The sequence below is a fragment of the Crinia signifera genome, chromosome 6 (assembly GCF_055691185.1).
Source record: "Crinia signifera chromosome 6, ASM5569118v1, whole genome shotgun sequence".
Classification (NCBI taxonomy): Eukaryota; Metazoa; Chordata; class Amphibia; order Anura; family Myobatrachidae; genus Crinia; species Crinia signifera.
In genome coordinates this window covers 34,932,443-34,960,388 of record NC_139222.1, presented here as the reverse complement: position 1 = coordinate 34,960,388, position 27,946 = coordinate 34,932,443, and the positions used below count along the sequence as shown (strand labels likewise).

The 27,946-nt window shown below is 43.0% G+C and overlaps 2 protein-coding genes and 1 pseudogene across 6 annotated transcripts in view; 1 reads left to right on the top strand and 2 right to left on the bottom strand.

Moving 5' to 3' along the window:
* LOC146007515 (uncharacterized) overlaps nt 1-12,432 on the top strand; it is a 32,055-nt gene extending 19,623 nt beyond the window's left edge. Inside the window, 2 exon segments of the mRNA XM_083145931.1 lie at nt 4,274-5,873; nt 5,875-12,432. Coding sequence (XP_083002057.1) covers nt 4,274-5,873; nt 5,875-6,028 — 1,754 coding nt within the window. The 3' untranslated portion in view covers nt 6,029-12,432.
* Nucleotides 1-27,946, bottom strand: part of LOC146007513 (uncharacterized) — a 218,458-nt gene that overhangs the window by 152,189 nt on the left and 38,323 nt on the right. The gene's annotated exons all lie outside the window — the stretch shown is intronic.
* Nucleotides 13,735-13,853, bottom strand: LOC146011778 (5S ribosomal RNA; annotated as a pseudogene).

Here is a 27,946-nt window from a genome sequence, read left to right as displayed (position 1 = left end):
AGATCTCTCAGGTCCTGGGATTGGCTGGTCATAACGACCGACGCCGGTCTAAGGGGCTGGGGAGCAGTAGTTCTTCATCTGAGATTGCAGGGCCTTTGGTCAGTAGAAGAGTCGAGACTACCCATAAACATTTTGGAGCTGAGGGCAGTTCTAAATGCATTACTCCAAGCGGAATCCTTGCTGAAAGGGTCTCCGCTGAAAATACAATCGGACAATGCGACAACAGTGGCTTATTTGAACCATCAAGGCGGGACTCGCAGCAGGATGGCGATGGCGGAAGTCTCCAAGGTTTTCAGCTGGGCGGAGACAAACGTACCAGCATTGTCGGCGATATTTATTCCAGGAGTCAGGAATGTGGAAGCGGACTTCCTCAGCAGGGAATCCCTTCAGGAGGGAGAATGGTCCCTTCATCAAGAAATCTTTCAGGAGATTGTGAGTCGTTGGGGTCTTCCGGACATAGACCTGATGGCGACAAGATCGAACCGTCAGGATCAGAGATTCTGTTCCAGAGTGAGGGATCCCTCTGCTTGGGCAGTAGATGCCATGACAGTTCAGTGGGACTTCCAGATGGTATACATCTTTCCTCCATTTCCCATGTTGCCAAGAGTGTTGAGGAAAATAAAGAGTCAAAAGGTACGAGCAATTCTGATTGCTCCAGACTGGCCCAGGAGGTCTTGGTACTCCACTGTACTGAGGTTGTCGAAGGATTCCTGGAGGCTTCCTCATCGACAGGACCTGTTGAGCCAAGGACCGTTTCTTCACGAGGACCCAGGTCGTCTCAATTTAACGGCGAGGCTTATGAAACCTCCTTATTGAAAAAGAAGGGGTTTTCTGATGAGGTCATCCAGACCATGCTGAGAGCTCGTAAGCCGGTGTCTGCAGCTAATTACCATCGGGTGTGGAAGATTTACATCAGATGGTGTGAGAGACAGAATCTTCACACGTCAAGATTCAAATTATCAAGACTTTTGAATTTTTTACAGGATGGTTTTTCATCAGGCCTTAGTCTGCAATCCTTAAAGGTGCAGTTGTCGGCCTTATCCATATTTAAAAAAAAAAAAAAAAAAAGAGTAGCCTTGCTACTTGAGGTTCAAACCTTTTTACAAGGGGTTGCTAGGCTTAAACCTCCTTACAGGCAGCCGGTGGCGCCTTGGGACTTGTCTTTGGTCTTATCCATGTTACAGAATCCTCCTTTTGAACCATTAAGATCTGCGGAGTTGAAGTATGTGACGTGGAAACTTACTTTTTTGTTGGCCATTGCATCAGCCAGAAGAGTGTCTGAGTTGGGTGCTTTGTCGTGCAAGTCACCGTTTTTTGATTTTTCATGATGACAGGGCTGTGATGCGAACAGTCCCTAAATTTCTACCTAAGGTAGTGTCGTCTTTTCATCTGAATCAAGACATTGTACTTCCGGTGTTTTCTCCCCCAGAGGGGGTTAAAAAATCGCGCCTTGCGAATATACATTGAAAGGGTGAAGGACATTCGAAAATCGGATTTGCTCTTGGTGCTATATGATGTGCATAAGGTTGGGTGGCCTGCTTCGAAGCAGACCATCGCTCGGTGGTTGAGATCTACCATTGCTTTTGCCTACTGTAAAGCAGGTCGACCAGTTCCGTCTCGGATAAATGCACATACCACCAGGTCGGTTGCTTCCTCCTGGGCGGTGCGCCATGGGGCTACGGCAGAACAGTTGTGTAAGGCTGCCACCTGGTCCTCTGTTCATACCTTTACCAAATTTTACAGGTTTCATGAGTTCGCGTCGGAGGACGCTTCATTTGGACGGGCAGTGATGAGAACTGTTGGTCTGAGCGTACCCTCCCAAAGGACCGACTCGTGAACGTCCCAATGTGAAGCTGTGTCACCGGACTGGACGAAAGAGAAAAGGGGATTTTTGTAAGAACTTACCGTTCGAACCCCTTTCTCTGAGTCCAGTCCGGTGACACAGCGATCCCTCCCTTACGCTCAGTTAAGTGTACCGTTCATGTGTTACCATGTTATGGTTATGTTATGTTATGTTACATAAAAAAGATGTTCAGGCATTGTTCTGAGTTATGTATCCTAGTGTGCTCTTGAAGTTGAACTGAAGCATGATGGGATGCAGAAGGGAGGAGCCTGCTTCCAAAGAATTGAAGCATAGGTGCCTGGCTCCTGGCGGACCCCTCTACATCCCAATGTGAAGCTGTGTCACCGGACTGGACTCAGAGAAAGGGGTTCGAACGGTAAGTTCTTACAAAAATCCCCTTTTTGATCGGGTCGGAAAAATCGCGTCATCGCATCGTGTGCGACCAAATCGCATGCGATGGAACCGACGCGATTGACCCGATTTTTACATTGATTTCAATGTAAAATGGTCCCTGGGACCCTATTTCACATTGGATTCAATGTATAAATGTACCCAGACCCCAATTTGTTCGCCACCCCACTATTGACGCCAACCCGAAGCGTGGCGAGCGGCGGTGGTACGCGTCCTCCGACCTTTTCATACCCCTACTATCCACGTCGGCGTGGAGTTGAGAATATAAAGTGTGGCGAGCGCAGCGAGCCACCGAGCCCGAAGCGTGGCGAGCGCAGCGAGCCCCTCGAGGGGAAGCGCATAACTTCACAGGTATACGCGTCTGCTCGCCACACTTTATATTCTCAACTCTACACCGACGTGGATAGTAGGGGTATGAAAAGGACAGAGGACGCGTACCGCCACCCCTCGCGGTCTCGCTACGCTCGCCACGCTTCAGGTTGGCATCAATAGTGGGGTGGCGAACACAATGGGGGGCATTAATTAATAACCATGACGGGGGCTTATACAATGAGAAATGGTCCATATTGGCCCATTTCCCATTGTTTCCTATGTGAAATCGCGTCCATCGCATCTTGTGCCATTATAATGCCACACGACGGACGCGATGAACGCGATTAGAACTTGAAATATTTAACATTGAAGCCTATGGCAAAATCGCGTTGATCAAGTCGGTCGCGTGCCATTTTAATGCCGGCAAAATGGACCTGATTTCAAAGGAAATCGGGTCCATCGCGTTGGTCGTGTACGTTAAGTTAAGGTGGCCGTGCTAGGAAACAAGTACCACATTTGCTTCTCAATTGGTAATATCTAAATATTAATAGACCAGTGGATAATGTGTAATTACACTGTATGCGTTACCTTCTATAGCAATAATTCAGTTACCCTTAGCAACCGATACTTTACACGATATAACAATGCAGGCCCCGCTTACACTTCCACGTGCAACTCGGACGCACATGCGTATGAGCCTCTCACGGAGCTTTCACAGAAAATGTATATTGTTATAGACTTAAGTCCACCTGCGATATACTAACTATACCAATCGATAGACAAATTGATTATGATCAATGCTGGTGCTGCGTCTGATACGCTGTTACACTCCTAAAGAAATAATGGAATTAAACACTGGTTATGTGGAGATCACGGCTCTGACCCCGTGTCCCAATATATTTAAGTCTAAAGTGGACGCAGATGATTAAAAGGTAACACACAATACAAGCTATAAAGGTATCGAGAACAGCTTATAACAAAAACAGTATTACAAAACGATGCAAATGCAGGCACAGCTAACACATAGGATCTAGCACATATCAGGAATAGCAATTACCATCAAGAGGAAGCAGAGACCACGATCGGATAAGAATTCCCCCAAGATCCTGGCAATGTGTTCTGGCTAGATCACATATGAGCTCAGCGATCCTGGGTTTAGGCTTTTAAAGCAAGGGGGTGTGGGGTCAAACTGGATGGTCATTGGGTAAAGGAAAGGGGCTTGGGCAACTCTTCATTGGCTCTCAGCTTCACGGGGACGTCTTCCTGTTCATGAGAGTATCGTCCGAGCTATGTGGTCCTTTGTCTTGAGGATAAGGGGAAAACCGGTTTCTACTGGGATTATAGTTCATTGTTCCTTTTGTTTGATGTCTTCACATGTAGAATCTGGAGATAACACAGACTAGATATCTCTAAGGTCATGTATAGTGATTGATTCACTATACTGACCTTTGCAACTGTTGACGGCAATTGTAACAAGTTTTCTCGGGGTTTCATACAAACACAAAGAAAAAAGAGGGGACATGTCAATAAGAATTACCCATTAATGTTTCACGTCCGACCTTGGTAGTTACGTTTAAGCTACTAAGACGCAAATGGCGTACTGGAATTGCGCAGAGGGCGGTTGTAATACCTTAATGGAGTAGAGATGCAATTTCGACTTCCATACAATGTAAACAATTCTGTCTGTTGTCATTCATCTGTTTCCAGTAGATGGGCGCACAAGCAGGAATACCTTGGAGGGAGATCTCATTGTGTCTCCAGGTTATATAATAGAAGATCACATCAGACAAGATTCTCCAGAAGAAAAATCTATTATCCAAAATATACACCCAACATTTCACAGTGCAGATATTTCTAGTCATGAGGAACCTTCTTTTGATATATCAGATCTTACTATACACAGTACAGACCATAAAGATGATACAATATCATCCAGTTCTGAGTTTGGTAAGCGTTCTATACATCAGAGAACTCACGCAGGGGAGAAACCATTTTCATGCTCTGAATGTGGGAAATGTTTTCAACAGAAATCAAAACTTGTTAGACATAAGATAAGTCACACAGGAGAGAAGCCATTTTCATGCTCTGAATGTGGGAAATGTTTTCAACAGAAATCAAAACTTGTTAGACATAAGATAAGTCACACAGGAGAGAAGCCATTTTCATGCTCTGAATGTGGGAAATGTTTTCAACAGAAATCAAAACTTGTTACACATGAGAGAAGTCACATAGGTGAGAAACCATTTTCATGCTCTGAATGTGGGAAATGTTTTACACAAAAATCATCTCTTGTTACACATGAGAGAAGTCACACAGGTGAGAAACCATTTTCATGCACTGAATGTGGGAAATGTTTTGCAATTAAATCAACTCTACTTATACATAAGAGAAGTCACTCAGGCGAGAACCCGTTTTCATGCTCTGAATGTGGGAAATGTTTTGCAAATAAATCCACTTTTGTTATACATGAGAGAAGTCACACAGGTGAGAAACCATTTTCATGCTCTGAATGTGGGAAATGTTTTCAACAGAAATCAAATCTTGTTACACACGAGAGAATTCACACAGGAGAGAAACCATTTTCATGCTCTGAATGTGGGAAATGTTTTCAACAGAAATCATCTCTTGTTACACATGAGAGAATTCACACAGGTGAGAAACCATTTTCATGCTCTGAATGTGGGAAATGTTTTGCAAATAAATCCACTTTTGTTATACATAAGAGAAGTCACTCAGGCGAGAAACCGTTTTCATGCTCTGAATGTGGGAAATGTTTTCAACAGAAATCAAATCTTGTTACACACGAGAGACATCACACAGGAGAGAAACCATTTTCATGCTCTGAATGTGGGAAATGTTTTCAACAGAAATCATCTCTTGTTACACATGAGAGAATTCACACAGGTGAGAAACCATTTTCATGCACTGAGTGTGGGAAATGTTTTGCAATTAAATCAACTCTACTTACACATAAGAGAAGTCACTCAGGCGAGAAACCGTTTTCATGCTCTGAATGTGGGAAATGTTTTCAACAGAAATCATCTCTTGTTAAACATGAGAGAATTCACACAGGTGAGAAACCATTTTCATGCACTGAGTGTGGGAAATGTTTTGCAATTAAATCAACTCTACTTACACATAAGAGAAGTCACTCAGGCGAGAAACCGTTTTCATGCTCTGAATGTGGGAAATGGTTTCAACAGAAATCATCTCTTGTTACACATGAGAAAAGTCATACAGGTGAGAAACCATATTCATGCACTGAGTGTGGGAAATGTTTTGCAATTAAATCAGCTCTTGTTACGCATGAAAATTCACACAGGTGAGAAACTATTTTCATGCTCTGAGTGTGGGAAATGGTTTACAGAGAAATCAGCTGTTTATAGACATCAGAAAATTCACACACAAAAATATAATTTCTCTTTTATTGGTCCTGGTGACACAGCTGACATTGGGATGTAGGAGGGTCCGCAGGAGCCAGGCACCTATGCTAAAGCTTTTAGAGAGGTAGGCTCCTCCCATCTCATCCCAGAATACTCCGTTTGTTTTAGGTGCCCACCGGAGTAGGTGCTATGCTGAAGGGGCTGCTGCGCAGCCGAATATTTAGAGATAGGTGGATTTTATTTATTTTATACTTCAGTAGGAAACAGTGTGAGAATTCTATTAGAATCTTTACACTGCCAGCGCAGCAGGGGCTGACAGAGGCGCGTCCTATGCATGGAGCAGACACTGTCTGGTCTCTCTGTGCAGCGCCATCAGCCTCTTTTAAGAGGCTGCCTGGGCCCCGGGGTGTCCCTGAACCGTCTCCACGCAGGTGGGGATCATGGGGGATGGGCGCTCCGTTATGGCGGCAGACATTTCTCTTTCAATGGTCATGGTGACACGGCTCAACACTGGGATGTAGGAGGGTCCGAAGGAGCCAGGCACCTATCCTAAAGCTTTTAGAGGGTAGGCTCCTCCCCTACTGCATCCCGGACTCTTCAGTTCGTGTTAGGTGCCCACTGGAGTGGGTGCTATTCTAAAGAGCTGCAGGAGCAGCTGAAGAATTAGAGTAGTTAGGGGAATTTTATTAATTGTTCTCTAGCTAGGTAGGCACAGTGTGAGGATTCTCATAGTGAATCCTCACTCTGCTAGCGCAGCAGGAGCTGACAGAAGCGCGTCCTGTCAGCTCACTGTGCACAAGGGAGACGCTGTCTGGCCTCCCTGTGCAGCGCTTACAGCTTCTTTTAAGAAGCTGCCTGGGCCCCGGAGTGTCCTGAAACCGGCTTCACGTTTAGGTGGGGATCATGGGGGACAGGCGCTCCGTGATGGCGGTGGCCATTTTATGCAGAGCTTACACGCTGAGCTCCTATATGAGAGGACAGCAGCGCTGTTACAGGCATGTTCCAAGTGGTCCCCAGTCGAGGGGGAGATACTGGAACTAGGAAATCCTACCAAGGGAGCGGCTGACTGGGGGTGGTTGGCGCCAAAAGTCACGGACCCCGCAGCAGCAGGGACTTTGGTCTCTTCCCTCACTCTGTGTTTGGCGCCTTTCAGAACGCTTGCAGCGGAGCTGAGCTGGCTTACAGATCCTGGCAGAGTGTTTGGATTTCCTGGGCATCGTTTCCCCGCATCTGAAACCAACAGACAGCTAAGTGACTGAGTGCATTAAACCTGTATAATCGCTGGTACATTGTATGCACTGTATATATATATCACTTTTCATCATGTCTGAGCAACATGCTGTGGTTTTGGGGGAGGGAGCCCTTATTGCACTGAGCGCGTCCCTGAGCAGATGGCCAAGGGGGGCTTATGTAATACTTGCGCTGCTGTGAGACCCATGGGGAGTGAACCTCAGAGGGCAGAGCAGATTGAACCCGCGTGGGCCAGTGCCCTAGGCAGGTCAGTGAACGCTTTGGTGCAGCTTCTGGACAGACAGAGTGATGTCTTGGTAGAATCCCAGAGACCTATGCCATCATCTCAGCAGTCCGCTGGCTCCTTGCGTCTTACTCAGGCAGATCCTGATTCTTGATGCCAAATAGGTATATTGTAGGCTGGATTTTAGTAATCTCCCAGTGTCGTAGCCAGAACTCAGTCTGGAGGCTGGTCCGGTCTCTCAGGGCTTCTGGCAGCTGTTTTAGTGGTATTGGAAGGGGTCAGTCTACCAACGCGTTTTGCTCTATGGTAGAGCTTTTTTTTCGGAAAAAGCTCTACCATAGAGCGAAACGCGTTGGTCATTATTCACAAACATCATGTCCATTATGGTGGCCGTTCTCAGATTGAAGGGAATAATAGTGATCCCTTATTTAGACAACCTGTTGTTCAGAGGCTATTCTGTTTTTGCAGAATCACGGCTGGCTGCTGAATTTTCAAAAGTTTCATCTGGTACATGTCACGACCACCATCTCAGCTACCCTGGCTCCCTGTGGTATCCTGGTCCCACAAACCTCTGATGTGTTACCCTCTGTCATGGCGCTCACCTCCGCTTGTGATGCCCATGCCGCTGTCTGCGTTCTGTCACCGCCGGGTGACAGTTGTGGTGTGCGGGCTCCGGGTGGCGTGAGGCACGAGCCGCCATGATGGTGTCCGTATCATGTTAGGCCTCAGGCTGGGAAGCGCCGGCTGCAGCGCCTCCGCGTATGTTCTCCGCCGGCTGGTTTCTGTCGCCGCAGCTGGCAGGAACCATCTTCCTGGTTTCCACAGCCTATGCTGCGCGGCTCCAAGTGTGATGTGACACGTGCAGCCAATCACTGCTTAGCTCAACCCTTAAATACTGACTAGTCGGGCCAGACTTGCAGTCAGTACAATGATGTCCACCCGTTAGCATCATTGGACATTCCTGCCTATCCCTGTAGTATCCACTACAGGCATCTATTGTCTTTTGGTGAAAGTCTATCTTGATCTTCCTGCTGATTGTCTACTGCTCCACCATATCGTCCACGGGAATCCTCTGCTGCCTATTAGGACAAGGACAAGGTTAACCCCCCCAAAGGGTGTCATCTTCATCCTCGCTTCCTGACGGTTATTATCCGTGTCCAGCATCCCTGGTTCTGCAACTACGATCTCGTTCAGCACAGATTCCAACTGGACTTGATCTTGTTCTCATTCCCTTCTTCATCCAATCTTTCATTCAATCATCCAATCATTCAACTTCTCAATCAACTTCAAGCTTTGTCAATAAGTATTGTTTATTATTGTAAATGATATGTATCATTGTATGTATATTATTATTATTGTCTTCTTCCAATTTAGCAATATCTACAGTAATTCATTGTGCCATCATTCATATCTTGTACCGCAGTATCTTCATTAAAAAAGGTTTAATTTAATTAATTCAATTGCTTCACTCCAGTCTGTCGTTCATGCAACAGCCCTACATTAAAGCACCCAGACTCCGTTACACTCCGGCTGGTGCTTTACCAAATTCACGAAACATGACAGTACCATCCCAAAGGATTCAGTTCTTGGGAGTTCCATTGGACACTCATCTACATTGGGTGTTTCTCCCGGAGTCAAAGGCCAGGGACATTTGTCAACTGGTAACATTGATCTTGGAATTACCAGATCCATCAGTTTGGAGATGCCTGAAGTTGCTAGGCAAGATGGTGGCGACCTTCGAGACTCTCCAGTACGCCAGGTTCCATTCTCGAACTTTTCAGTGGAACATTTTGACTTGTTGGTCGGGGAACCCAAAGACCATGAAATCAGTCAGTGAAACTGACGTCAGAAACCAGGTCCTCATTGAGATGGTGGACAGACGTTGACTCCCTTCAGTGGGGTCGGCCTCTTCAGACATGGGATTGACTGGTGGTGTCCACCCACGCCAGTCTAAAAGGCTGGAGAGCTGTAGTTCTGGATTTGAGGCTTCAGAGCCTGTGGACCAGAGAGGAGTCATTTCTCCCTATCAATGTACTGGAACTTCGAGCAGTTTGGAAGGCGTTATCCCAGGCGGAGAACAGGATAAAGGTTCTTCCTATAAGAATCCAGTCGGACAATGCCACGGCGGTGGCATACATGAATCATCAAGGGGGCACAAGCAGCAGGATGGCAATGCGGGAAGTGTCACTGATTCTGATTTGGGCAGAACAGAATATTCCGGCCTTGTCGGCAGTGTTCATTCCAGGAGTTCGGAATGTGCAAGCAGACTTCTTAAGGAGAATGGGCGTTGAATCCTCAGGTGTTTCAAGAGATTGTGGCTCGTTGGGGACTCCCGGAGGTGGATTTAATGGCGTTCAGATTCAATCATGAAGTGCCCAGATTATTTTCCAGGACAAGGGATCCACTGGTGTCAGCAGTGGATGCTATGACGGTTCCTTGGACAGGGAGACTGGCGCATACATATTTCCACCTTTTCCAATGATAGCCAGGGTACTGAAGAGGATCAAATCCCAAAGGAATGCTGTCATAATGATAGCACCAGATTGGCCGAGGAGATCTTGGTATCCAAGCATTCGGAGACTATCGGTAGAGTTGTGGCGTCTACCTCTGTGGCCAGGCCTTCTAAGACCAGATCCATTCTTCCTTCAGGATTTAGCTCGACTAACTATGACGGCCTGGCTATTGAAACCGTCATTTTAAAGAACAAAGGATTCTCTGAGGCGGTGATAAGTACTATGATTAAGGCTAGGAAGTCGGTGTCCTGAGCAAATTATTACAGAGTCTGGAAGACTTATATTAGATGGTGTGAGCAGCAGAAGGCTAGATTCAAGTTGACTAACTTTCTTGAATTTCTACAGGACGGTTTTTCTTCAGGACTGAGTCTTCAGTCTCCTAAGGTTCAGATTTCAGCCTTATCTATTTTCTTTCAAAAAAGAGTGGCTATTATTCCAGAGGGACAAACCTTCCTTCAAGGGGTTACCACGTTAAAACCTCCATACAAACAACCTGTAGCACCATGGGATTTGTCCTTGGTGTTGGAAGTTCTTCATAAACCTCCTTTTGAACCGTTAAGGTCGGGTGACCTAAAATTTCTAACTTGGAAATTAGCCTTTTTGTTAGCTTTTTCCTCTGCAAAGAGAGTTTCAGAGTTGGGAACATAGGGCCTTATTCTAGTTCACTCTTTCTGACAAAATCCTTCTTAGATGGACAAAACCATGTGCACTGCAGGTGGGGCAGATGTAAAATTTCTAGAGAGAATTAGATTTGGGCGGGGTTTTACTACAAAGTGAGATCTATATTGCAGTGTAAAAATAAAGCAGCCAGTATTAACCCTGCACAGAAACAAAATAACCCAAATCTAATTCTCTCTGCACATTTTACATCTGCCCCACCTGCAGTGCACGTGGTTTTATCCATTTAAAGGTGCCCATACATGTTACAATTATTGTATACAATATCGCATCTCGGGTTTGCGATGAGATCAGATAAGATGAGATCTAGTATAAAAAGTATGTGTAGCACATACTTTTTGTACTATATCTCATCTCATCGCAAAACCGATCTGCAATGAGATGCGATATTGTATACAATATTGTATACAATAATTGTAACGTGTATGGGCACCTTAAGAAGGATTTTGACAGAAAGAGTGAACTAGAATAAGGCCCATTGTTTTGTAAGCCTCCCTTTCTGATTTTTCATGACGATAGGGCTGTCCTGAGAACAGTACCTACATTTTTGCCTGAAGTGGTTTCTTCTTTTCATTTAAACCAGGATATTGTTCTTCCTGTATTTCAACCCCCTGAGGGTTCCAAGAAAAGGGACAAATTAAGGAATTTGGATGTGGATCGCGCTTTGCGCATTTATGTGGACAGAGTTAAGGATTTGTGCAAAACGGATTCTTTGCTGGTGTTGTACGATGTACACAAAATAGGCTGGCCCGCTTCAAAACAGACCATTGCTAGGTGGCTTAGATCAGTTATTGCTTTTGCATATACTAAGGTTGGTAGGCCTGTACCTGCCAGGATAAACGCACATACCACCAGGTCGGTTGCTACCTCCTGGGCGGTGCGCCATGGGGCTACAGCGGAGCAGGTATGCAGGGCTGCCACTTGGTCATCTGTTCACACTTTTGCCAAATTCTACAGGTTCCATGAGTTTGCATCGGAGGATGCATCATTCGGGCGAGCAGTGATGAGAGCTGCAGACCTGAGCGTACCCTCCCAAAGGACCGGCTCTTGAACGTCACCAGGACCATTGAAAGAGAAAAAGGGATTTTTGTAAGAACTTACCGTTCGAATCCCGTTCTCTGATATGGTCCTGGTGACACAGCGATCCCTCCCTTACGCTCAGTAAGTATTGCCGTTTTCTTGATGTGTCATGTTATAATGGTTAAGTTAATGTTTTGTGCATATAATATGTTCAGGCGTTGTGCTGAGTTAATGTATTCCAGTGGGCTTTAAAAGTTGAACTGAGGATTCTGGGATGCGATGGGAGGAGCCTACCTCTCTAAAAGCTTTAGGATAGGTGCCTGGCTCCTACGGACCCTCCTACATCCCAATGTTGAGCTGTGTCACCAGGACCATATCAGAGAAAGGGATTTGAACGGTAAATTCTTAAAAAAATCCCTTTTTCAATGAGCTGATTTAGTGTGGATTATTAGATAGACGGTGTCTAGATAGCCAGTCAAAAAGTCTACACCAAAGGTCGGCATAGGAAAGTTTAATGGTCAAAATATTGACATAAAAAGTGCTACATACATTTAAAAAAAATGTTTGGTGTCAATGTTGATATGGACTCCCAATTCGTGTAATGCCTACTGTCTCCACCTTGGTGCATGTTACACACATGTAAGGCCGATGGTCACGTCTGATTGGCTGAATGCACCATTTATGCTAATGTTACAGTTCTATTGCTGCTGTGATGTATTCCCATGGTTACAGTGACCTGAGCAATCAGTGTGCAATAAGACTCAGTGGGGCAGATGTATTAAGCCTTAACAAGAGATAAATGCAAGGGTTATAAGGAGAGATAAACGTCCAGCCAATCAGCTCGTTACTGACTTTTTTCAAACACAGCCTGTAACATGGCAGTTAGCAGGTGATTGGCTGGGCGTTTATCTCTCCTTATCACCCCTGGATTTATCTCTTGTTAAAGCTTAATACATCTGCCCCACTGTCTCCTAGTCTGACTGTATATGGGACAGCAGCTGGTATATGTATTACTGAGTCATATTACCTCATTGTTGTAACTGCTTTTTGTTTTGTATAACTTATCTGCATTATATATGTATTAAATATACTGTGAACCTGTACTGTAATGTGTGTGGTGTATACTGATATTTGGGCCATCACTATGACTCTCGCCTCTTATCATACCTCGGACATCTATGTACGAGGTGCATGTGCTGGGGTTGCCGAGCCGGCCACATTCCGTGGTACTCACAGCCCACGAGCCCAGCACCATGCAGCTTTATGGATCCCATTTGGCATCCGGTACTTAGACACAACTCCCGGCCACCTCCACATGAGCCCCATAATGTGGGATCTGTTACTCTCTCACTGGGGTCAGAGCTGGAAGATAATGTGTTCCCACAGGGCAGATGCAGGTGTCTGATGCTATGTGGCAGGATCTGTACATATATAACATGAGACACATGGGAAATTTACTAAAGGAAATTTGTAAAAAATCGGTGTAAAAATCGGTGTATTTGTATCCAGAAATACACTTATTTTTGACATTTACTATCCCAAAAATACGGCAATTCGTAGTCGTATTGATGTGCTATCGATACGAATTGCCGTATTTTCGGGATACTGAAAGGGGGGTAGTCTATGAGAGAAGACTGAAGAAGAACCAATAGGTTTTTGGGGCACGCTTTATATAGTATTTATAGAGGTATAATGGATGTATAGATGGCGTTGAATAAAACGTAACTTTTAATATTAAGCTTTTTAAAATAAATTGCTATGTATACTTATGTCGACACACCTTGTGTATATCTTTTGGAGTCCAAAATTAGTGAAGAACTCCCGCCGATAATTCGGTCAATTACTAAAAAAATGCAACAAGAGCGAAAATGTTTACGATATTGTTTGCCTGATAACAATTTTATATATAATATAGTTCTGGCAAACAAAATAAGACACTGGTCACAGCCCACCACCACTACGTTGTCCACTACAGTGTCGGCATTGGTGGGTATCCGGTGCTAAATGAATCCGGTTCTAAAGAGAGGAAAAGAGAAGGGATGGGTCAAAGAGGTTGTGGCTGCACCTCAGCGGTACCGACATGCATACTGTTCCAGTAGTTAAATACAGCACTGGATATTCCCTATAGGTCTCCCATACAGGTACTAATCCAGCCTATCACTGCTTAGCTGCTGTATTCGGATGGGTTACAGGCGGTCCAGTGAGGTATGGCTGTATAACCCTGCCTGGTTGATTCCGATGTCAATAAGGTGGATGAGCCAAGGTGAGCTTCTGCTGTTCAGACAGTTCAGAGCAGAGCAACCCTGTTACCATTTGAGCATTGCAGGGGTGCTCGCACAGACTGGGTGAATGAGAGAGCCACGAGATTAAATAGTTTAGCAATTGAAGGAGGTGCTAACAAACCTCATCCTCATCTCTGCTGTCAATCATCATGCTAGCATTGGATAATTTGATGAGAGTCAGAGGGTCATGCGATAGCTTCCTCTAAGATGAAAAAGACAAGGGAATGTGGGGATATATATTCAGAAAAATGTATTTTAAAAACTGGAAAAAATGAATAAATGTACCCACGGTCCCAAGATGGGAAAAAGAGTTGTTCCTGGTGTCCGTGTATTTATTACTCTGAACACCAAAAGCCCACCGGGGAATCCAAATATTGAATGGGATAATAGGACTCTGAACAATTGTGATTAGGTCCTTTTAGTAATATATGTCGCACTCATTGAGAAGGGCACATAGGTCTCCCAGGTGACCTTACTGGTGGTTATGGGTGCTGCATGATACTTTTTATGGCACATCAAGCCCTGAGCAAATATTCACACAGATGTATAGTGGAAACAATCAAATAGTCTGTATCCAAATAGCAGGGAGCATACACATGAACAGATCAGATACTATCAATTGCTATCCTGTGATAGCAGATATGTCACAAACTGGGAGTGCAGGGTTAAGTATCTGGGTGTTATTCAAGATGAAAGATACTATTCTATACAGAAAAGCAAATAAATGAAACAAAAAGTATATACTTTGTATACGACTGACACATATGAGAGTTATTAACTTAATCACCATCTAAGTATGCAATTGAAGGCTATTAACGGTCTGTGTTTTGGTTTTCAAAGAATATATGTGCCGTCAGTGTTTATAACAAACATATACAGAGCATATATGGGGCATATACAGTGCACAAACAATTTATCCACTGAGCTGGGATCCCCGTATAGGTGTCAGCGAGATAAGCACTGTGTGCGATATACCCGTCATGTGGGAGACCAGGGTATGGGGGTTTGCCCCGTTACCTAAGCCGGCCGCAGCCGGCAATGGTATCGCTGCTGTCAGATCCAGGGGGAGGAGGTGAGAGGCTGGAGTACCCGCTGATGACTGCACTGTCCGTGCTGCTGCGCCGGGTTGAGAAAAACGATGGAACGGATTGGTGGGAGTGGTGGGGGCGTGGCCACGTGTGTCCTGACACGTGTTTCGCGTTTAGGCTTGGTCACAGGGGTGTGTGAGTGTGGGAGGGCTAGGAGGGATTACATATAGTATGAGCGGGCCAATGGAAGAGTCTGAAAGTGGAGGCGGACAGCCTCTTGCTGCTGCCAAATGGACGAGTATCAGGTAACCATGGCTGCTGTGAATAACTAAATTGCATGTGCTGGTGGCTGCGGGGTTAATGACAAGATGCGAGGAGAAATGAGAGATTGTAACCAATATTGGTGTTTTCGGGATAGTAAATGTAAAAAATAAGTGTATTTCTGGATACAAATACACCTATTTTTTACAAATTTCCTTTAGTAAATTTCCCCCATAGTAGCTGTATACCAGGTGGTGTTACCAATAAACACATCATTAATGAGCAGCGAGTTTGGTGATCACAGATAAAGGTAACAGAGGTTGTGCTAAACTAGTAGCAGCGTCCAGTCATAATTATTACTGTGTCTGCCAGTGGCTCTCATACTCAGTCTTCAGCACCCCAACCCATTTGCATTTCGGTCACACAGGTACACCCACTACTCACTGACACATTCCCAGGTCACCCTGCAGGTGCACTCATTACTCACTGACATCTTTCCCAGGTCACCCAGCAGGTGCACTCAATACTCACTGACATGTTCCCAGGTCACCCTGCAGGTGCACTCATTACTCACTGACATGTTCCCAGGTCACCCTGCAGGTGCACTCATTACTCACTGACATGTTCCCAGGTCACCCTGCAGGTGAACTCATTACTCACCGACACATTTCCCGTCACCTGGCAGATGCACTCATTACTCACGGACACATTTCCCAGGTCATTCAGCAGGTGTACTCATTACTGCCGATTGCAACTGCGTGTGTGATATCGGCCGGTCCGTGGGCAAGGGACCCGCAACCAGATGCCCCCGAAGTTGAGGTAAGGTGTTTAGCGTCTTCTGCGTGAGAGACACTCAGCGGCTGGCAGCTCCTTTGTGGGGACAGCCGGGCTGCACTGACAAGCGGGCATTTGGATACATCAATTCTCCACTGGACCGACAGGGATAAGAGCCCCGAGCGCATAGTGTCAGTAGCAGGGATGCCCGGTAGCTACCGGATCCCCATCAACATTACTGACTTACCATGAGGCAATTTCCCTGGGGGATCTTAGTACAGGTATTAGAGATCTTCCCATCAGCACCTCCCATGGCCAAATGGCGCACGTTTCCTCACAGATGTTTCCTGCCGCTGGCTTCCTCCATCCTCTCCTTCCTGCCTCAAATGCGGAGCGGCCACTGTTGCTGAGTCTGGCAGGCTGCAGCGCGCTGAGAGTTTGGTTGTCCCCTGTGTGCCTCTCCTCCATAACAGGACAGGTCGCACCAGTTTCCCTCCTTCCAGCCTCAGGGCTCGGTTTATTGAGTAGATTGCCCAGAATGGTGTGGGCAATGTGTGTTTGCAGCAATTGCGTTCTTCTGGAGTGTGGACTCCTGTCCCCTGTGTACCTCATCTCCATATTCAGGTGTCAGGGTACACATTGCTGCTACTACCAGCCCTCTGGGCTTTGGATAGTTGAGCTATGCTAGCATACCGCATTGTATGTGACTGTGTGCTATGTGGGGCAGAGGGTCAGTTTTGCTTCTCTCTGACAACCTTTTGTCTGTGGGTTTGTTTCCCCCTGGCCCCAGTTAGTTGCTACTACAGTGTGGCTGTTAAACTAATTTTCGACACTGTACCATTTGGCGCAAAATAATCTCAATAGTGTACATAGGTCCTGCATTGTGTCTTCCGGGGGTAAGCCCCAGGTAAGAGACAGGGGCTCCATTGTTACTGTCATATATAGTCTGTGTTGCTGGCTTGTCTCTATAAAGTGCAGGATGGCTTGTATGCAAGCTGCTTCACAGCACACAAGCAGCCCTCAGCTTCAACCTCCTCTTAGGAGCCGGCTTGGGCAGTGTCTATGACACAGATAATGGCAAAACTGGAAGATTATCCTCTGCACCACCCCGCAGTCTGTGATGCCACCTGTGGCTCAGTCGGCTTTGCTCTCCCCTTGCTGTGGAGCTCTCTTGGTGGGGTTCATTGTCTGCCTCTGTTCAGAGCTTACAGCATAATTTACAGGGAAAAACTATCAAAAGGGGTACTGTGCACAGAGGAGGATCCACCTCTCAGTCACTGCACCTGAAACTCAGCGTCAGAGTCTGACTTAGAAGAAACTGGCTCAGTCTCTGCTAATCCAAAAGAAGGCAGCGAATTATACTCACCGATAATTCCACTTCTTCGTAGAGATCCATGACAGCCATACTTACAGATATTCCCCTTATTCCTCCCCTTCCTCTGTGTCTTTTGAATGTCTCCTCTTATGATCCAGAGAAAAAAAAAATCACAACTTCCATATGGGAGGGATCTTTCTTGAGGCTGCCATGGATCTCTACGAAGAAATGGAATTATCGGTGAGTATAATTCGCTGGTTTCTTCTACGATCCCATGGCAGCCATACTTAGGGACATACCAAAGCAAGAAAGGGAGGGAAACTTAATCAATGCAATCATAATTTATTCATGGCACTCTAACACATTTTCCCCAAAGTGGGCAGAAGGAATATCCAAAGCATAATGCTTTGTGAATGTATGTACAGACAACCAGGTAGCAGCTTGGCAGATGTCTGTCATTGATGCTTGAGCCTTCCTATCCCATGATACCGCCATAGCTCTTGTCGAGTGTGCTTTAACAATCTGAAGAGCTGGCTTTCCTTCTTGTTCATAAGCAAACGAAATGAGACTTCTGATCCATCAAGCTAAAGTCTGTTTAGATAGGACCATTCCTTTTCTTGGTCCTTCTGGTATTATAAACAAGTATTTGAACTTTCTAATACCTTGTACTCTTTGAAGATATATAGAAATGGCCCTGACCAAGTCTAACGAGTGCAATAATTCTTCTTCAGGAGTAGTTGGATCCGCATAAAATGCGGATAAGGCAATTTCCTGATTAAGGTGAAACTTCGATACCACCTTAGGTAACAAAAAGGGGTTTTTTATCGGAGAGCGCTGAAGAATGTACCACCTAGTTACTTCAATACAATATACAACACTGATACAATTGGTGTAGTGACAGTTGATATTTGTCCCTTTCCCGAATGAGACGTGCCAATCTGTTCAAGGTAAAAAAGTTCTTTATTGAAACCCAACGCGTTTCGTCAGAACGACTTCATCAGGGGTAAAACTAGAAATGGTACAGAAAGGAAAATAAAGGGTGTACTTTCAGTATTGAATTTCATCATATCAATATCCATATGGCAAGTATATCTTTTAGTTTAAGATACATACCAGAATGATTTTCAAGTATATTATTTGATCAACTTTTAGAATTCGTACAGGGTAAAATCTAAAATCATTAAAATAACCATAGATTACAAATGATGGCAAAACAACATGAAGAGCAAGCAAGAGGAGGATAAAAAGGGAGGGGGGCTGGCGTTTAGGCCAGACTACATACCCAGATGTAGGGTTTAAGCCAAAATAGGCTGGGTGATAGGATGTGGGTGTAGATCTGCGGATAGCAAAGATATTTAGGTCTGAAAATATTTAATTAGATCATTTAATCCGTGGCCAACATTATTTAACTTCAAAAATTTCATTTAATTTCATTTAATTGACATACCCCTATTAGAAGGTTCAGGGGAAGAATTCCTTTGGGTTAATAGATATCAGGTCTGTAGACGCTGGAAGCACTAGAAATAATTCTAGATGACATACATAATAATTAATTACTCAATCAAAATAATTAATAGAAATAGATGGAACGGATTGTCAAATATATTAACCTACCAATAGCAGGTGGCTTTTTATATAGGATCCGTTCAGTAGAATATATATATATATATATATATATATATATATATATATATATATATATATATATATATATATAGGTGTGGTCCTGAGTTATGTAGTTCTGAAGATCATTCTAAATGACAGATATGGTAATTAATTAATTATATTTAGTGGGTCGGATTAGTTAGGTGTAACAACCAATATATGAAACATACCGAATAGAAGGTGAATTAATGTGCAGAAACCTTTTTGGTCGGATGTGGGTGGATGTGGTCCTTAATTGTAGGATTTCACCATTCCTATATAACAATTACATCAATTACTAGTGTAAAGTAAATGATTCCAAGTAGGGGGTAGGGAAATAATCACGTACCGATAGGGTGGGCAAGATGGATAAAGGCTATACCGGCCTTGTATAGAGAGAATAAAACGATTGTCAGGAGTAGAACTCACTCAATCTAAAAGAAGTGCATAGCACCAAATTAGCAAATAATGTAAGCCACTAATGTAAGCCACTAATTCAAAGTAGAGGGGGGAGATTTATAGTGAACGTACCGTATCAACGTAGGTTTAATTTTTCAACACCAATGGGAAAATCAAACAGATGGAGTACTTGATTTCACAAAAAATCACCTAAAGAAATGGATTGGTTATATTGGTGAAATTCACCTTAGACCATAAAATTAGGGGGGAGGGGAGCAATGTAATTTAAATTGCTAATTTTTTGAGAATTTCACATTAGCCAGATTCATATAGGTCAATTAATGCATTTGCTTGCACTTGTACATCATTTAAAATATGCATATATGCTCATAAACAAGTTTTCTAACAATGTGTTAGAATATGTTACAGGGTGTTACTCAACAAAGTAACCACAAGGATTCCAAAGATATAGACTCACCACAATGTAGCAGTTTTCAGTAGCGCCTTCACTGGCTGGTAGTACTTGCCTAGTGAGCAATGGAGCCTATATATAGGGAAATGCACCCAGATTAACTTCCGGTATTCATTAGTGCAATATAGAGCCATATGACCCGTTTTTCTAACGCATTTATGTTATGGGCTGGTGTATTAATTCCTCTCATGAAGCCCTATCGGTATATGTATAGATAAGTGCATATAGTTAGTCTGTAATGTTACACCAAAAGTGGTGGAACGCATGCCCGCTCGTGTGCGTTCCACCTGTCTACTTCCTGTTCAGGCGGAAGTCATGTATACCCGGGCGCAGCTGTGTTTCCTTCAATAACTGTCCCCATACTTCCATTATTATGCGGTTCACTATATCAGCGCGATGAACCGCATAGCGATCTAAGTGTGTGCTTCAATGTTTTCCCCGCTCATCCCAGAATAACAGTTCCCAGTGATGGCTATTGCGAGTATATGTCGCGCACGGTACTAACAGCAGGCTGATTCGTGTCAGACTTTAGTAGTGCTACAATGAGTCATCACTAGGGGTTTCCTATATTTATATATATATGTGCGATAAAACGTAATGCGGTTCACCACATAAGCGTGGTGAATAGCATGAAAATCTATGTGTGCATTGTTAAATCTTTCCCCGCACTTCCCTGATATAAGGTTCCCAGTGAAGGCTAATAGTATACAGCGCGCACAGTGTGACAGGCTAATATGTATACAATTAGATAGCGCTATGGTGAATCTTCTATGGGGATTTCTATATTTATAAATATATATATGTGATAGGTCACAATATATATATATATATATATATATATATATATATATATATATATATATATATGGGGTGTATCAAATAATCGCTTCCCCGCAATTCCCAGCTGAATAGGGATGTGTAACTAATAGCTTCCCCGCAATTCCCTGAATGTGTGTTCCTAGCTGGTATGTGACTGATGTGTAGATATATGTGTTACATTTAGTGTTACTATGGTGAGTCATTATAACTATATGTGTCTAATTAATCTAGCTGGAGTGTGAATACAAGTGAATTCTTCTTATATTAAGTTCCCATTTATAGGGATTAGTGGTCCCCTAATTTAGTGTACACATAGATATGTGACCATATTTGTGTAGTGATGTGAAATAATGTGTGGTGGGGTAATATTCTATATTTAACCGTCCTTTAAATTACATTTGTTTCTAGTTTTTAGCAATTACTGTGGATTTAATCTCATTAATGGGGATTTCTTATTATGATGTGGGTATGGGGACAGTGTTTATATAGAGTAACGCTGGTTGAGCCATATCCTTGGAATGTACATTTTAAGATACAATATTTCCACTGTAAAGTATTACACGCTGTAAAATATTAGATGAATCAAGACATCCTCTTAGTTGTCATCAAATATAAATCACAGTATAAGAATAATGTAACGAAAAAGAGATTCAACAAAGGGGGGCTGAAAAACCCTCCCATAAGGGGGGCACATTTCTGTGTTACAAATAGTATTTTTTGGGCATTTTAGGACATTTATGGACATAATTAATATAACTCTGTACTTAATTGGCACTTAATAGACCTCAGAAAGATGGTTAAAGACCCATAATATAAGAATAATGGGCTTCTAAATTAAAACAGGTATATTACCCTTTTTACCGAAGGTATTATTACAGTACTTTACAAGAATGAGACTATATCTATGTTCTCGTTGAGCCCTTTCGGGATCAACGAATCTAGCACATAGATCCAATAACTTTCCTGTTTGGCCAGTTTTAGTTCTCGATCACCACCTCTTGGATCTGTTTTGATGTGTTCAATTACTGTGAACCTGAAATTATCCTTTTCTATTTTTGAGTCGTGTTTGTCAAGAAAGTGTCTTGAGAGACTATGCTACATGAATTTGTTTTTAATATTCCGCATATGTTCTTGTATGCAAATTTTTAATGGCCTTTTGGTTTTACCTATATATACAAGGCCACATCCACAGACAATCTTGTAGACTACATAGGTGGTTATGCACGTACAGCTGGCATTCAATTTGTAGTTTTTATGCATACTTGTTTTGTGGCTAAACGACTTCTTGTCCATGTATCTACAGCAAATGCATTTATTGCAGGGTATGCAGCGGTTAAGTGTACTTAAAAAGATCTGATTCTCCGGAGGTTTAGGAGCTATATCTCTGAGTTTGCTCGGAGCCAGGATGCTTTTTAAGTTGGTAGCTCTTCGGAATGTTACCAGAGGTTTTTTAGGGAGGGTAGGTCCCAGTATTGGGTCCTTTAATAGGATATCCCAATGTTTTTCCAACACTTTTTTCACTTGGATATTTTCCCTGTTAAACTGTGTAACGAAGGGTCTGACCTTATTATCTGAAGGATTCTTCTTGCCTCGTGTGTTACTTATCAGGTCATCTCTCTCCCGGTTGTAAGCTTTACATTGTGCTTCCTTTAGTTTCAAAGGGTTATATCCTCTTTCGAGGAATCTTTTTTCTAGGATTTCAGACTGACTCCAAAAATCAGCATCGCTACTGCAGTTTTTTCTCAGTCTAAGGAATTGAGTATATGGGACATCTTCCTTCCATCTTTGTAGATGGCAGCTTGTTTGTGGAATAAAGCTATTCGCATCGACTTCCTTGAAATAGGTCTTAGTGGTGATCTTTTGTCCTGGTACGCCCATTAGTACCAGGTCGAGGAAATCCATGGTTTCTTTGTTTGTCTTAAACGTGAATTTGAAGCCAAACAAGTTGTTGTGTAGGTGAGCCATGAAGCTGTCGATTTCTGACGGGTCACCCTGCCAGATCAGTAGTAGGTCATCTATATAACGCTGGTAAAATCCTATTTTTGGGTAAAATTCGGACTGGTAGATAAGCTGCTCCTCCCACACGGCCATCACCAGATTGGCATAAGATGGTGCAAATTTTGTACCCATATCGGTTCCGTGGGTTTGGCGATAGTACTTCCCTCCAAATTCAAAATAGTTATGGGTAAGGATATAACGAATGCTGTCTAATATGAACTTACTCATTTTGGGTGTAACTGTTGTATCTTCAGTCAGAATTTTTTTTGATGGCTTCCACCCCACTCGTATGTGGTATCGAAGGATAAAGTGATTCAACATCGATTGTTAACCAGAACATATTATCTGTCCAAACCTTATCCTTTAATTTCAATAGAACGCTGGTAGAATCTTTAAGATGTGATCGATTCTTCAGGACATACGGTTGTAACTTTAAATCTACGAAATGTGAAAGGTTAGAAGAGACAGAATCAATGCCTGCTACAATTGGTCTTCCTGGAGGCGGGTGTTTACCTTTATGTATTTTGGGTAAATGATAGAACAAAGGAGTTCTTGGAAATTTTGGGGACAGATATTCAAATTCTTTCTTATTAATAGTTTGATCATTAAGGGCTCCTCTAAGTAGTACATAGAGTTCTTCTTGGAATTTTTCAGTGGGATCTTCAACCAGCTCTTCATAGGTCACCCCGTCATATAGGATACGATTAGCTTCTGAAATATATGCATCTCTTGATTGGAGAACTACTGCTCCCCCTTTGTCAGCACTTTTTATAACCAATTCTTCGTTCTTTTTTAGATCTTTCATGGCACGTATTTCCTGAGGATTGAGGTTGCTCTTATATCTTAAATCAGTTTCTTTGATCTTTTTAAAATCTTCATTAACGGAATCATAGAACACATCAATGTAGCTACCGCGTGATTCAACCGGGTAGTACTTGGATTTTACAGACACAGTCGGGACTTCAGTGGAGGTGATAGCTGGAGTTACAGGGTTCTTTAAAAAATGTCGTTGCAGCGTCAGATTTCTCGTAAATTTGTTTAGATCTATGAACAGATCAAACTTGTTCAAATGTGAGTCTGGAGCAAACTTCAACCCTTTTTCTAATAACGAGACTTGAGAAGGCTGTAGTTCCCTCTCACTGAGGTTAACAACCCCTGTCTCTGAGCTCCTTGTGGTTGTGTCGGTCCTCGGCTTCGTTTTGGGCTTAGTTCTTCCTCCTCTTCTACCTCGTTTTCTCCACGGAGGCTTCGTTTCCTCCCTTGAGGGGAATCTAGCCGAGTGTGTAATTCTTCTCTCCTGTGGATGAAAGAACGTGCGTTGTCTTTCTTTAATTCTAAAAAATGATGAGACGGATTGGTGTTATGTATTCCTGGGGATGGTGATCTCAGGGTATCGTATCTGTTCTTAAACGACGGGTATCTGTTTCTTGGTCTGCCTTGATAGGATGGGATCCTATTACGGAAGTTGTTGTTATTGTAAGAACCCATTTGTCTTCTCTCATACTTGAATTTTGGAGAGTAATCTCTGTTTTGCCTTTGGTCAGCCCTGTCACCTCTATACCGGTCTTGATCAAGTTGGTTCTGTTTTTGATCTTCGTTCCACCTTGGTCTTGTATTATATTGTCTACGGTCGAAACGTTGATTGGCATTACTATTATACTCAGTTCGTCTTTCTTGATTGTTCCAATTGTGGACTTGTCCACTAATATAGTCATTTCTGTCCCTTAGGAACTTTTTCTGTTTTTTTGAAATGACCTCATTCTCCAAATTCTCAACTTTTTGTTGCAGGTCAATGATGTCCCTTTTTAGTTCTTCACTGTTTTCGAATTTCTCTAGAGCTTTTTCTATCTTGTTAATCTCATCTTCAATTTTTGAGACTTCCTCCTTCCTTTCAGAAATGTTCAAGGAAATCAGTTTCCTTGAGCATTCGTCCAGGATGGCATTCCAGTTGTTCATGAACGCTTCACTACCTCCACCTAAGGTAGGTGTTTTTTGGATCCTTAGACCTCGAGGTACACGTCCTACTTCTATATATTTCTCAATGGTCATGATGTCATACCATCCTTTGACCTCTTTAACAGCTAATTTCTCTAGAACGTTAAGATAACAGTAGTAATCCTCCTCATCGAACTGAATTGCTTGCTCTTCTTCTGAAAAAAATATTTTTCACTCTTTGTAGACGTTTGGTTCAGAACGACTTCATCAGGGGTAAAACTAGAAATGGTACAGAAAGGAAAATAAAGGGTGTACTTTCAGTATTGAATTTCATCATATCAATATCCATATGGCAAGTATATCTTTTAGTTTAAGATACATACCAGAATGATTTTCAAGTATATGATTTGATCAACTTTTAGAATTCGTACAGGGTAAAATCTAAAATCATTAAAATAACCATAGATTACAAATGATGGCAAAACAACATGAAGAGCAAGCAAGAGGAGGATAAAAAGGGAGGGGGGCTGGCATTTAGGCCAGACTACATACCCAGATGTAGGGTTTAAGCCAAAATAGACTGGGTGATAGGATGTGGGTGTAGATCCGCGGATAGCAAAGATATTTAGGTCTGAAAATATTTAATTAGATCATTTAATCCGTGGCCAACATTATTTAACTTCAAAAATTTCATTTCATTTCATTTAATTGACATACCCCTATTAGAAGGTTCAGGGGAAGAATTCCTTTGGGTTAATAGATATCAGGTCTGTAGACGCCTTAGGTAAGAAGTCTGGGTGTGTTCTTAACAAAACTAATGGGGAAACAGATCAAGTAAGGCTCGTCTGCCCATAGGGCTTGAATTTCTCTAATTCTTCTGGCAGAAGTTATCGCAACCAGGAATAGAACTTTCCATGAAAGAAACTTCAGCTCTGCTAGAGACAACGGTTCAAAGGGTGTTCACATCAGTCCATTCAGAAACACATTGAGGTCCCATGGTGCCACCATAGATTTCCTTGCCGGTCGAATTTTTTTAATAGCCCTACAGAATCTGACTACCAAATCTTCTTTGGCTAATTTTCGGTCCAAGAAGACACTAAGAGCTGCTATTTGACATTTTATAGTAGAAACATCAAGACCCATTTGAAAGCCTTCATAGAGAAATTGAAGTACTTGAGCAGTAGGAACCTTTGACATTGTAGTAGAGACTCCATTCCATAACAAGAATTTACGCCAAGTTCTATAATAAGCCATTGAGGATACTTCCTTTTAGATTTAAGTAACACTTAAAGTACTTGATCTGATACACCGGTTTGCCTCAGGTGTCTCCTTTCAACTTCCAGGCCCTGAGACCAAATATCCCTGGATTGGAGTGATATAATGGACCCTGTACTAACAGGTCTGGTCTTACTGGCAAAATCATAGGTTCTTCCACCACCAGCTTCAGAATCATCGGGAACCAAGGCCTCCTGGGCCAAAAAGGAAGGTTTGCTATAACTATTGCCCTGTCCTCCTGTATCTTCTTGAGGGCACGGCCTATCAATGGAGTTGGAGGAAACAGGGTTCAGTGCCCATTCTCCAGGCAGAATATCTTTCCTGCTCAGATAAACTGCTATTTCGTTCTCTTTGCCCGGAACGTACATTGCTGAGAGGGACTTCAGATTCTTCTCTGCTCACGGTATTATCTGTTTCATTACTCTCATAATGGAACTGCTCTTGGTACCCACGAAATGATTCAGGTGTGCCACCACTGAAATATTGACTGAGAAGACCTTCAAATGTTGTTTTGTTTTTTTCTACCGGTGTATAGAGATTTTTCTTGTCTAAAAATATAATTGACTAGCAGCTTCCTACCTTTAAAATCCGGAGCCTTGTTATACATCCATGCTCTTCCCACTATTACTTTCGCCAATGAGCAGAGACTATTTATATATGTTCTTTCACAGCCCGAGATACCATTTCCAACAATGCCTAGCATACAGCCCTTGGCTGTTAGAATCTCGTTGGCGAACCCTGTATCGATGATTGTTTGTTTGACTCTATCCCAAAAGTCTGCCACCAGCTGACAGTCCCATAATAAATGTATAAAAGTTCCAGGAAGGAGACCACACTTTGGGCAGATTGCAGAGGGTCTACCAGCAAATTTTGATAATGTTGTGGCGGGTAAATATGATCTATGGAGTATATACAGTTGCGTCTGTTGGACGCGGAGTGTATTTGTGGCTTTAGCCACGGACGATTTTGCCGCCATCCAGTCCTCCTCACTCAATGTACCCACATGCACCTCCCACTTCTCCTTCTACGCCGTTAACCCGTCATTGTATTTCTTTTTACCTATGTTTCTATAAAGCCTTGAGGTTAGTTTTTACTTATTACTGGATTTCAAAATAATTTTAAATCGGGGGAATGAAGGAGGGATATTTGGGAAATGTTCTTCTAATGCACTTCTTAGCTGCAGATAGCAGAAGAAGTGTGTCTGGGCTAGATTAAACTCCGCCTGGAGCTGTAGAAAAGATTTGAGCCCCAACAAATGTTTTTTTTTTTAACAGATCCTTGAAATAATAGATTGCTCTCCACACTGCAGTTGCCTCTCTTACATTCCAAGTTAGACAACTCTCCTCTCTCGACCATCTTCCTAGTACTGGGAGATCTGCCAGATGAGCGCCCCACCCTGACCGACTTGCGTCGGTCGTATGGTTGACATATTGGGAAAGCTGAAGACTTGTTGACCTGAACTCCAGGTCTCGACACCGCCAAATCAGGGATTCCGTCACTTCCCTTCCCAGAAACCCCTTTTAATTGATTTTTATGCTGGTGGTAATTTTGTCTTCTGCTTGCAGTGTAATAAGTATGTGTGCGTGTGGTAGACCCCTTTTTTGGAACTCAATAGTATATACGAAAGCTTTACCCTTGCCAAAAACACCATGGTTTGTTATATCATTAATAATAGAATGTAGTTTAATTTGAAAAACACGTGCTACTAAATCTGATCAATCTGTAGTGTGTTCGCGGCTCGTAAATTGGCTTTTATTTCATTCCAAGTTGGATTAGCAGTGAAGGTTACAAAAACATCTGGTGCGCCCCACTTACCAAAAAGACATTGCATCACAGCAACGCTCTCGCATATGTCTTGGTGATCCATCAAATGTTGATTGCAAAATAACAGCAACACCAGGGTGCATTTCACAATTTTCAGCTTTGTGTGCAAGGTGATCAGCAAGTCCTTGATACTGTTCTGCTCGTAAACGGGTTTAATTGACTCGAATGTAGTTTAATCTATTAGCTTCAACTTGAAGATATGAATCGACTAACCACTGTTGAGTTAATTTTCCGGCAGACATGATGGGACTGAATTCTTCACGAATGGCTGTTAAGGCGGCCTTGT